This window comes from Gastrolobium bilobum, unplaced genomic scaffold (assembly GCF_033153095.1).
Source record: "Gastrolobium bilobum isolate Gb01-03AN ecotype WA unplaced genomic scaffold, APGP_CSIRO_Gbil_v1 utg257628, whole genome shotgun sequence".
NCBI lineage: Eukaryota > Viridiplantae > Streptophyta > Magnoliopsida > Fabales > Fabaceae > Gastrolobium > Gastrolobium bilobum.
The window spans coordinates 64-13,564 of record NW_026900139.1 but is presented as its reverse complement, the minus strand read 5'-3'; the positions used below and the strand labels follow the sequence as shown (position 1 = coordinate 13,564).

Below are 13,501 nucleotides of genomic sequence, written 5' to 3'. Positions count from 1 at the left end.
ATGAGAAATATAAAACCCTTAATTGATATAATTAATAATTGTCTTTTCATTCTCTATTGTGAAAATTATTGAAAATGTTAGGATATATGATAGTCCATGACTATTTCATCAAACCCTTTTATTTTTATTGAATAGAGTGATATTCCAAACCAAATGTAACCATACTCCATGCACCTGAGGCAAAGAATTGACTCCAACACTTGTTTCTACTTTCTGGGATTCTAGCATGATCCATTATCAAATGGGCTAAAGGAACAACCTACAAAGGATATGACGTGGCAAGATTACTTGCTCTCTCTTTTTTTGGTAATAAATAAAAATACTTTCGTTATAATAAATGTTAAATAAAATATTTTTATTATGTGGAATGCTTTTATCTTTCATTTTATTTTATTAATTTTTTCAAATTAATCAAAAAAGAGATCGATCTTAACACTTGTTTTTTTTTTTTAATAAAAAGTTGCATGTTTCTGATTTTTGTTTTTTTTAACATTATCCTCCGGTAATCTTATAGGTTCCCAACTAATTTGGAGTTCAAGACGGATTTAGAATTAGGATTTTAATCCCCTTTCAAAAATAATATTAAAAAAAATCTAACACATATTTGTATCCTCACTTGTTCAACTTTCACACGTCAATTATTGCATGCTTTTGATTTTGTTTGAACGAGCCCACTTTTGTCTAAATATTAGTAATAAAAACTAGTTTTTGGGACTTCTACCTACAGATCAGGATAATTGATTCTTGCCTCATCTATGACCAACAGTTTTATCAACGTAGGGGTATTAATTTGTCTCCAGCAACCTTATTTGAATCAATACAATACACTTATTTATTTAAATACGGGTATTAATTTGTCTCCAGGCTCCAGCAACCTTATTTGAATCAATACAATACACTTATTTATTTTCTCTCCATGTGCCGGGCGCAACGTCGTTTAACTTCTTGTTCTTTTTGTTAATATATACAGTAGCTTGTAATTAATTCAGTTAGTTAGAAGTCTGTTAGTTAGATGTTAGTTATTTCTGTTATTTACAGTTAAAGAGTCTTTGCTTCCGTGCTTTAGTTTGATTGCTGTTGTATATATATCAGCAATGTAACCTTGAGAATTCATTCAATACATTCAATCTTTTTCATCTTTTATCTAGTTTTCAATATGGTATCAGAGCTCATCTAGAGCTCTGGTATTCACCCTCTCTTGTTCCCAATTCTTCTCAAAAGATTTTCCTTCTTCTTCCTTTCGAAATTTTCTGTTTTCTTTTCATCAATCAAGAAAATGGAAGATGCAGCATCAGCACCAACTCAAAGAGCAGTACCAAACAGAATACAACACCAGCACCAGAATCCAATCCCTATTACCTACATCCCAATGAAAGCTCATCGCTGGTCTTAGTATCTCCTTCAATGAATGGAAAGAACTTCCACACATGGCAAAGATCAATGCGTATGGCACTCCTATCCAAGAACAAGCTTGGTTTTGTTAATGGAACAATCAAGAAACCAGATGATGACAGTCCTCTATTTGGTTCATGGGAAAGGTGTAACACTATGATAATTTCTTGGCTCAATCGATCCATCTCAGAATCCATTGCACAATCAGTGCTTTGGATGGAGAAAGCAGATGATATATGGAACAACTTGAAAGACAGGTTTGCTCAAACTGATATGTTTAGAATTTCTGATCTTCAAGATGAAATTTTCAAATTGCAGCAAGGAGACAAATGTGTTTCAGATTACTTCACCCAATTAAAGATTTTATGGGATGAATTAGAAAGCTTACAGCCAATTTTACCATCTTGCGCATGTGGAGCAGCAACACAAGTAAAGGATACTCGTGAAAGGGACTATGTAATAAGATTCTTGAAAGGGTTAAATGACCAATTTGAACATGTGAGAGCTCAAGTAATGCTATTAGACCCTCTTCCATGTGTTAACAAAGTATTCTCATTGATTCTTCAGCAAGAAAGGCGCCTGAAAATAGGAGTCCAAGATTCACAATCTTTCATCAATATTGCTGAACAACAAAATTCCAGAGGACAACTAGACAGAGGACAGACTCGATATCATCCAAATTTCAATCAGAACTTCAACCAAGGTTTCAATCAAGGAAGAGGCCAAGGTTTTAATCAAGGAAGAGGCCAAGGTTTCAATCAAGGAAGAGGTCGTGGAAATAAGTTTTGCACATATTGCAAGAGAACAAACCATACCATCGAGACATGCTATCTCAAGCATGGATTTCCACCAGGATACCAAACCAGAAGACCATATGCTGCTGCTGCTGCTACAAACTTTGTTTCACTAGAATTTGATGATAGTGTACACAATACTGATCCAGAACCTGAACCAGAATCTCTGAATCTTGCCTTTTCAAAAGAACAACATCAAGAAATTCTGGAACTTCTACAAAGATCAAAGCTGCCTCACTCATCCAATATGATTCAAACCCACTCATCTGCTTTCAATATAGGTAACACAGTATCAGGTATAAAATCAAACCATTGGATTCTGGACACTGGAGCTACAGATCACATCACATATATTTTCTCTAATCTTTCATGTGTCCAATCCATAAATCCCATACACATCACACTTCCAAATGGCACTCAAATTACCACAACACAATCAGGCACAGCAAGAATTTCTGATTCTTTAGTTCTTAAAAATGTTCTCTATGTACCATCCTTTCGTGTCAATTTGATTTCAGTAACCAAACTTCTTCAAGACACCCAATCCTACATTCTTTTTCATGACTTAACTTGTTTCATCCAACAGATATCAACCAACCAGACGATTGGTTCAGCTAAACAATTAGATGGACTCTACATATTGAAGACACATGAAGGATCTGTAAAGAAAAGTTTCTGCAATAAAGTGAACTCCAATGATGCATTGATATGGCACCAAAGACTTGGTCATCCTTCTGAACCAGTCATGAAGACCATGTCCATCTACTTCCCTTTCATTTCATGTAATAAAATAGATCCCTGTGATATATGTCATTTCTCAAAACAAAGAAAATTACCTTACATTTCTAGTACAATCAAAACTACATTTCCTTTCCAATTAATACATACTGACATTTGGGGTCCCTTCTCCACAACTTCTTTACATGGCCATCGATATTTCTTAACAATTGTAGATGACTATACACGTTTTACATGGGCTATTCTTTTAAAGAACAAAGCTGAGGCACGAAACAATTTAAAACACTTTACTACCTATGTTGAAAATCAATTCAAATCCTCCATAAAAATCATCAGAAGTGATAATGGAGCTGAATTCCTTATGACTGATTTCTATCTCTCAAAAGGGATTGAACATCAACGTTCTTGTGTTGAATCACCCCAACAAAATGGGGTTGCAGAACGTAAACACCAACATATCCTTAATGCAGCTCGTTCTCTTTTCTTTCAAGCCAAATTACCACTTAGCCTATGGACCTATGCAATTTCTCATGCCATACACATCATAAACAGAACCTGCACACCACTTTTAAATAACAAACCACCATATGAACTCCTATACAACAAACCACCATCACTTGAACATTATGTGTCTGCTCTAATTTCCGAATTTTAGCCTAAATGTTGTGTGTAACCCGTGAATTAATTCTTTATACATGCATTCAGATGTGATGAGTATTTGATATGGCCAACATCACTTGTTTGATGTTCTGTCTATTCTTTTCTTAATTGACCCTAATTAAGCGAAGATTCCTTCAGCAAATTTTTTTATTTTTATTTTTATTTTTACTTTTATTTTTTACAGAAAAATGTCAACACTACTGAATCTAGTTTATTCGCTCAAAAGTGCCAGACTGCCAGCAATTGAGAAAAAGATCGACAAGGATTCATGGAAGAAATGGTGACGAGAACTCAGACACAAAAGTAAATTAATTCTAATAATAATAGTTATATGGAAAAAATGTGTACTATTTTAAAGGACATAAAATTATGTCATTTTAAGTAAAAAAAAAAAAAGATAAATCATGGAAGAAAAAAAAATTAAGCAAAATCGGAGAGAGATTAAAAAATCGTAAAATTTAAAATCGTAATGTAAAAAAATCATAAAAAATCATAAAAACGTAAAAACGTTTGAAATATTGATAAAATCGTTTTGATGAAAAAAAATCGTAAAAATGTAAAACCGTAGTGATAAATCGATTTTTTAACAACTATTGTCACACCTCTTTATAAAATAAAAGGACATAAGGTATGTCATTTAAAATGACACACATTTTTCTCTAGTTATATATATAGTGTGTGGTCAATCTGCATTTCAAAGGAATAAATTAAATATGATACATCAAATACCTTAATTTTAGGTTGAGATGTAATATCAAATCCCTATCATATTCTTTCTTTATTCAGTGCATTTCATATATTTAAATAAACTTGTTAATTATTTTAATTCACTCAAAGTGATCATCGTATATCTCATTCTTTTAATTCTTTAGCAGTTGTATTTTGTTTCTTTAATTCCCGTGGTTGACATATTAAGTTTACTTATGCATGCTAGTTAATGAAGCTCCTCTTCCTTTATCAATTCATAATAAATTAATGATGACAGGAGCAAAAATGTGTTGATAACTCAAATTCTGATAAGGTTGTTATGTACAAAGTTGATTCTCCGACACATAAAGCCAATTGTATGAGAGAAGGTTATATTATTGGGTAATATATTTGTCATTTAAACAGGAAAATAAAAAGTTTTCCTGCATAGACAGCAATCAAAAGAGAGAGATAGCAATCAAAGAGAGAGAGAAACAAAAATTAACGAGCTCTTCATCTATTGTTGTATGTGCATGAAATTCTTTTATTTTCCTCCTACATAATAAATATGGGTTTATTTTTTCTAAAGTTACTTTAGATAACTTTATGTCATGTTCACCAAAACGACGTCGTTTTGGAGCGGAAATCATGGTGTTTTTGTAATTTTAATTTATTTCAGGGTTATAATAGTCTTTATCATTCTATTTTTTTAATTTTTCAACCATAAAACTACGTCGTTTCAATGAACATTAGACAAAGTTGTCTAAAGTAACATTAGATACTTTTTTCCCCAATAAATATAGGGATTAAAGTTTCTGCTGTAACTTTACATAAGAGTGCCTGCTGTGCTGTTAAACGGTGTCGTTTTGGTCTTTTTTTAAAAATCAAATTACTTACTGTGCAACTCTTCTGTATTCATCTCGTTCGCATGCCAGTTTCTTTTTTCCCTTAATGGCAGTGTGATATTAAGGGAAAAAGCGTTGGAAAGATCAACCAGGAAGGCACTCGCTTATGCCCTACTGCAATTAGGTAATGCCATTTTAAATCTTTGCGGAAGTCTACCTCTTGTTCCCCCTCTTCTTAGATGGGGCGAATCTTTTTAACTCTTCGATTGTCATATTATGGCGTTCGTTTACACCAGTTATTTATATTATGCATTCTATAGAATAGACTATAAGTTAACTGTTCAATCGTGCATTTAGCATCATGTAATATTAACTTTATTGCATTCCATTTTTTTTTTGTTATTGTCGCCATTTTAATTGGGTTCCGCGATCACCCACTCCGACCAAAACATGTCATTCTCTCGATGCGATTAATTCATATGTCAGTAAAGATAGTCAAATTACTGAATGATCTTTCCAACGCTTTTTCCCTTAATATCACACTGCCATTAAGGGAAAAAGAAACTGGCATGCGAACAAGATGAATACGGAAGAGTTGCACAGTAAGCAATTTGACTTTTAAAAAAAGACCAAAACGACACTGTTTAATTGCACAGCAGGCACTTTTATCTAAAGTTACAGCAGACACTTTAATCCCATAAATATATTATCCTATATTATTTTACCTTTTTTTGTCCTAAGTATTGGGTGATAGGTTTTAAGAGTTGGCTTTTTAACCAACTGTGACCCTACCCACAATGAAGGAAACTAGCCAGACATGGTCATAGCTGAATTACAATGATTCATAAAAGAAGAATAAGAATTCAAAAGGAAGAGAAAATAATCTCCAAGATCAATCTCCGCAAAAAGCTCCAGAAGTTCTTTTCAAGCTCTCCCTCTCTATCATTTTTGTCTTCTGATCCCCCTTTTTAATTTTGCACGCACGCGTTCAAAACACGGTGTCTTCCTGCTCGAAAACCGGCGCTGATGGCGCCTTTTTGTACTGAATTTGAATTAATCCACGCTATCAGCGCCGGTCATACTTCTTCCGCGCTGATGGCGCGGATTTTTCACTGAAAATGCATTTATTCCGCGCTGATAGCGCCGCCCATCTGATCCAAATTTTCCTTCTGCGCAAATTCTCATTTTTCATGCTAAATTCCTATCCAAATATAAACTTGAGTGAGAAATAACATTGAAAATGAAAAACTAACAATTAATCCATAAAATGTATTGATAAGTATGCTCTTTTGACCTTAAAGCTTAGTATTTTAACTTGGAAAATCAAATATATTACAACCACATCACCAACCAAACAGTAAAACAGCTAATGAATCTAGATAAATAAAAGAAAATAATCTTTTCTAATACAATTGACTTTATAGGTGAATTAGCTTTGCACATAAGAATCTTATCAGAAATTGAGTTATCAACACATTTTTGCTCATGTCATCATTAATTTATTTTCAAATGATAAAGCAAGAGGAGTTCCATTAACTAACATGCATAAGTAAACTTATATGCAGTTGCGGAGCCAGCCCAATAATTTAGGTGGTGCCAGAAAATTTGACATATTAAATTATTAAAATATTTATTAGGAAAAAAAATTTATATGAATTGTAGCATAATGATCTAAATTATGTACTAAATAATATCACATAACATTGAAAATTCAAATGAACAATTATCATTGATTATATATCAAATAAAAAATATAAAAATACACTAATCTTTTCGGTAAGCATTTCAAACATAAGAATTTCACTTTTCTCCTACAACATAATAAGTAATGAACCAAACATTGTCCTAAAAATATGAAAACAATCAAATATAATAATTATATGTATAATAAGCATTGTCCTTCGTCTTCTCTTTCATTTTCTCTATTCCTTAAATTTTCAATATCTCTCGTTAGAGAACATCTCCCTTATTTGCAACAACCATAAGCACGAAGGAAAGTTCTCACATTTGGGAATTAGGTTTTTGACTATTTTTTGTGTTTTCAATAACCCAAAACACAATAGTTTAATAAACCTTCATATTCCATAACTATAGACCTGTTATTCATTTGGTTTCATGATTGTTATTTTCAAGAGTTAAGTGTGTATCCTTTTAAATAACACAAATTATGTCTTTTTAGTTTTTAACATTATGTCTTACCGGTAAGACATAGTTATAACATAAAAAACTATTTTCATGAAAAGTTATTTTTTCTCTCTCTACACGTCAGTTGAAGTGACTGAGGAAAGGAGAAAAAAAAGTAATTTTTCATATTATAACTATGTCTTAACAGTAAGATATAGTGTCAAAAACCAATAGGACACAAGGTTCTGTCCTTTAAAAGGACAAATCCTTTTCTCTACTTTTAAGGGGTTTATTTGAGCTCAAATTCTGAAATAGGTTAACTAATCATTTTTGTGATTAAGTTTAGATGTCTTTATTTTTTAAAATAATAGGAATAAGAATAAATAACATAACTAATTAGAATAAAGCGAAAAAAAATATACGAGATAAAAAATAAAAGAAGGTGAAACACAAAAATAACATACTATACACGTTCTTTATTATTTGTTTGCATTTAAATAATTTATTGTTACTTTATATTGAGTATTTGATTTTCTATTTAGGTGGTGCCAAATTATAATTTGAAGCTTGATTAATTATAATTAATTATGTAATATATGTAATAAGTAAAAAAAAAAAAAACAAGCAGGTGCCTTGGCACCTGCTGGCGTATGTGTGGCTCCGCCGCTGCTTATATGTCATCGTGGGAGCTAAAGAATAAAGTTTGATAGTTGAGTAATGATTTTTTTTTTAGGAAGCATCTGTTTACAAAAAAAAATTATAAATTTTTACAAATTACACTATGTACTCTCAAAAATACATAATGTAATCTAGTATATTTTTGAGAATACATATTATAATTTGTAAAAAAAATTATAAATATAATACTCCCCTTTTCTGTATGTGAAACAAGCAAATTTTGTTTAAATTTAGATACAAATTGATAAATGGGAAAGAAAAAGTTATACAGCTTGTTTGACAACTCTTAATTATTATTATTATTTAAATAAAAAACCTTTTAAAAAATTGTTAAAATTAAAGAATTTAATTTTAAAATAAAATAATTTAATTTTAAAATAAAATAATTTAAATATGCGTTTAGTAGTTATGTATTAATAGTTATAAATATCCGTGAACTATGTGGTTAACACTAGGTCTCTTTGGTTCTCATCCCGTGTTGACCACCTATATATCACCTACTCTGTCCTATGTATATATGGTAATGGCGGCAAATTTAGTAAGTATTACGAATGCACCAAATTTTTGATATATTTTTTATTTATAATTCATTATCTGATCATATAAGGAAAAGTTTGATGTAATATTATTATTTTTTATTAAATTATCTTGTTACCTAATTTTAAAATGAATTATTTTTATTATAATTTAATAAAATAAAACACGCACTACAGGAAATTATGGGTTTATCATATTACAGGAAATTATCTCTTGTTTGGTGAGTCAATAGGATATGATTAGCTTATCCTATTATCTCCTTTTATCCTATCCAATACATGATTTCTTATCTTATGAGAGGAGCTGGGTTATGATTCAATAGGATAGGATATCAATATTGGATACCCAATAAATACCCACGTTACCCAATATATTTGTATTTATTGCATTATATTTTATTTTTTCTTTCTCTTTTCTCCTTCAACATAATCTTATCAGATTACTAATCAGGTGCTCATCAAACACAGGAGGCTTATCAGCCCCATATCATATCCTACCCTTATCAGCCTCATATCATATACTACCCACCAAAAAAGTTTTCTATATATATAAGGCAACCCTTGCATGTCAATGTAAACATTCAGCAAGAATCCAAAACCTTCCAAACCAGACCAAGAAAAAGAAAAAGAATCCAAAATCTTCCGAATCCAAAACCTTTCTTCTGATAGTGATGGAGTCAGAGGTCCCAAGACTCGTTTTCTATGTCCTCGCTGAAACCGTTTCCGCTATATACAAAACTCATCAACACTGGCCTCAGATTCTTGAATGGCTTGTGTCGTCTATCGCTTCAAACGACGACGACAAGTTTCGTGAAGTCGCGCTGTTGGTTTTGTGTTCGTTGCCAAACGATTGTTGTTTTCTTGTTTGCGATGCTCTCCGCGACCGCCGCCGCCTTCTTCATTCGTCGTTCTTGATTTCTCTGGCGTCGTCGAACCCTAACGTTCAGGTTGCGTCGTTTGGTGCGGTTGTGAGTTTGGTTCGGTTGTTCTCTGATCCTTCACTGTTCCATGAGCTCTTACGCGCGATGATGGCTGGCGTGTTCACACTATTGCACGGTTTCGAAGGTACCTATTTTCGAATCGCGTTCGTTGAGTTGATAAATCTAGTGTCTCAAGAGCCTCTTCTGTTGAAGCCTTACGTGAGTGACATGGTTCTCGACGCGCTTCAGATCGCGGAGAGTGAGGGTTTGACCAAAGAAACGCATCGTTTGGCGTTTGAGTTGGTTATGGCCATGACTGAGGTAAAAGAGTACGGTGAACACGTGTGGCTGAACCTTCCTTCTCAAACTGTGGTTAGGTTGTTCCTCGTTTCTATGAAAATGCTTCTGTGTATTGAAGAGGATGGTGGTGTTGGTGACCATGACCATGACCATGACTTTGGAATAAAGTGTTTGAAACAACTTTGTGTTACACTTGGAGGGAGTAAAGTATTGGCAATTGCTTCAGAACTGTTGCCTCTTTACTTGGATTCCAAGGAATGGAAGAAGCGCCATGCTGGAATTACACTGCTTACTGTGATCTCAAAAGAGTTCTCTGATGAAATGGTGACCTCATCATCTTAACAACTCTCTTTGCTTTGCTTTCATATATATTAATAACTTTTTTACTTAATTGCTGGTGAGGTTTACTACTTTCTCACACTGTCTAACCTTTGTTTATTAATTACATTTTTGGCAGGTATTGATGGAAAATTTTCTTGGGGAAGTGCTGACCAAAGTTTTGAATTCATTCCAAGACTCTCATGCTCAAGTTAGGTTGGCAGCTTTTAATTTTATGGAGACGCCTACAAACTTTGTCCATGTGGCGCAAACCCTTTATCATCCTAGGCTTCTGAATGCTTTTTCTATTGCACTTGACAATGATCAGGACTATAAAGTGAAGGTATTGTAGATATATAGATGTGAAATTGAATTTGAATTTACTTGCATCATGTTAAAGCTGATTATTATGATCTACAAACTTCCATAACCCATAGATAGTTGCTTCATTTCCCTGAAACATAAATACAGGAGAAACAACTCTGAAGTACATATAAACTCACTTTGCTAGTAGTCTAGGGGATTAATTCAGTTTTAGATTATTCACTTCATCCATTGCTTCATTTGAATGAATTTTGCTGCTAGTTTTTTGGTATGCCACGATAAAAATTGAGTAGAAGGTCTTATAATATTCGATGAAATTAAGACAGTTTGGGGAAGCGTGCCAATGGCGCGCATAATAGCTTAAAACAGTGTTTTCTCCGAACGAATGGAGGACTCTTAATTCATCTGATCAAGCCTAATTAAAGGGGAATAGTTAATGTTAAAAATTTGAGTTTCTAAATAGGTTGTGAATTTACGGACGTTTAGTGGAATCGGAGGAAAATTCGGATTAGTTTTAAATCGCGTGAGGTGGCGGTGGGACCCACCCCACTTAAGTGACTTAAGCCACATGTGTTTGGCACTATTCATGCATCACTTTCCTCCCTCTTCTTGCTCAAACCCGCAGCCACCATAGCCCTTCCCCTCAAAGATTTCATTTCACCATAACTTAGCCATTTCTTCACCAAATCCATTGATTCTTGTCTTGAAATTTGATGGAAATGGCCTTCTAAATCCATTGGTGGTACTCCCAAGCCTTGAAAGCCACTAGATTTTGAGAAAAACCCTCCCCAAAGCTGCGGCCCTTTCCTTTAGATTTGTGAAAATGGTGTTGATTGATGCTCCAATGGTGGAGTATGTTTAGGAGGAGCCTTGTGCCAAGCTTTTGGGTGAGTTTCCTTGTGTTCCAATGGTTTAATTTTGTGGTTGAATTTATGAACCCTAAAGAGGGCTTGTTGGATTGATGTGTGTAGAGAGCTCAATTGGAAAATGTTTGTACATGAATGTGTCTTAGAATGATGTGTAGTAGCCATAAATGCAATAAAAATTATTGATGAAAAATGTGAATTTTTAACTTAGAAAATTTTGAGGTTGTCATGACTTTGAGTTTTGAAAATGTGTTAGGATTGGATTGATGAGTTGTTGTATGATTGTATGTTGATATAATAGGATTGTATAAGGTGTGGAATGATTAAAGTTGTATGGAAATTCCTTGGAATGCCATAGGGTAAAATTCGATTCTTTGAGGAAAGATTGAGGAATTGATGTTGAAAAATGATTTGGATGATGATTTGTGTAGTTATATGGTGCTTAGATGGGTTGTGTTGTGCTTGGAGAGTGTTTGAATCAATGGGAAAAAATGAATTGTGTTAGAGACCTAAATGAGCCCAGAATGAAATATTTCGCAAAACGATGCGTAAATGTCGGAAAACGGTAAAACGACGATTGAACTAGCCTCTAAACAACCTAAGGGAGTGTTATAAAATGAGAAAGAAAATTTAGGAAAATAAATCTCAAATTTACACCTACATGGCCGAACCTCCAAGGGAAAAGGGGTGATTTGGCGATTTTCGCGTTTTGATGTAATTCGACGCGAAAATGACGAACCGGCACTTGAACTGGCCTATTGACAACCTAATGAGACGTAACAAAATGAGAAAGAAAATTTAGAAAAATAAATCTCACATTTACACTACAATGGCCGAACCATCAAGGGAGGATGGGGAGGATTTTTGTGTTTTTGCGTTTTGATACTATTTGACGAGTACTGATGGATGTACGTTATTGTATAGGTTGCCGTACGTCGACCTGAATCCCGAATCTTGAATCAGTGAATTGCCCTTGGTCCGGGACCAAGTGGATTGAGGTAAGAAATTGGTTCATTGCATGTGTAATTATAAATTAACATGTATGGGTTGAACTGAGAGTGATTGGGAATGTCCTCTGTGTAGGCATTCCGCTGTGTACCGAGTTGAGGGATAAGCTGCTGCGAAGCTTGTGGAAACACGAATTAAGGTAACCTCTTGGTACTGGGGCTTGTTCCCCTTTTCTGTTCCACCTTGCCAGTTGATGGTAACGGTAGGAAGTGTGTATGAATAGTATATAACACATGAGCATGCATGCATTATTGCTATGGGTACTTATGTACCGAGTCTCTGGCCAGTAGACAGTTTTATTAGCCTTCGGGCATTTTCGGACTTCCGCTGGATAGGTCTCCAGGAGGGAGTTCCAGTTGACTGCGTGTCATGTTTGAACACACCTTGGATGATACCCATAGGCTTATATATGCCGAGGGCGTACGTGGAATTGGGGTTACCATCCCGTATCGTCGTATTTTGTTTTCTTTATATTCCCCATTCTCTAAATCCCTTGCTATATCCCGTTTTCAAAGTGGTTGTTGTATTCTATTGATATGCATCGAAGTGAACCATTGGGTGGAGTTTTCTCCAGAACCTCTTGGTTACTGAGATATATTCGTATATCTCACCCCGTCTCGGGGCATTTATTTCAGGAGGTAGCAGTGGAGCAGGAGCCTCGGGCAAGAGGCCCGCAGAGTGAGCGCTGGAGCGCTTCATATTTTGCATTTTGTTGGCCGTGTGGCCTAGGCTAGACTTAGGGCATGAACATGTCATTTGTATTTATTAGTAGCTTCATTAGCATCTTGTTCATGCCATTTTGCCTAAGTCTAGTAGTGATGTATTTGGTTATGTTGTCTTTTAAATTAAGTTGAAATTTTAGAAGAATGTAATTTGAAGTTTTAGTTTCAAGTTGTAATTTGTAAAGCCATATTGTAATAGTATTGATGCATGTCTAATTATGATGGAAGGGCCTTAGGCCTATTTTAGGTTATGATAATATGTATGATGGAAATATGCATGAAAAAGGTGTTAGTGATTGCAACTACTTAAGAATGACTAATATGGACTCTATGTTTAATAACTATAAACTGGATTGGGTTGTAAGTGCCCCAAGGCGTTGTTGGTCCTTGTGTGTGCCACCCATTGGATTATTACTGTATTATCATGTGTTTATTAGGTACATTTGAGGTTTAAATGATCTTTTACAAATTTGGGATTATTGGAAAAACAAAGGAAACTCTGGCGAATTTTCTGTAGAATTGGCAGATTTTAGGCAAACTTCGGGAGAGCATATCTCCCTCCATAGAGGTCCCCTAGGGACGTGCCATA

At 34.1% G+C, this 13,501-nt stretch overlaps 1 protein-coding gene across 1 annotated transcript; it reads left to right on the top strand.

Moving 5' to 3' along the window:
- Positions 1-9,125: 9,125 nt before the first annotated feature.
- Positions 9,126-10,335, top strand: LOC133295484 (uncharacterized; the record flags this gene model as incomplete). Its single annotated transcript, XM_061494320.1, has 2 exons — positions 9,126-9,998; positions 10,132-10,335. Coding segments are annotated over exons 1-2 (1,077 nt in total), but the record flags the coding sequence as incomplete, so codon positions are not given.
- Positions 10,336-13,501: the final 3,166 nt, after the last annotated feature.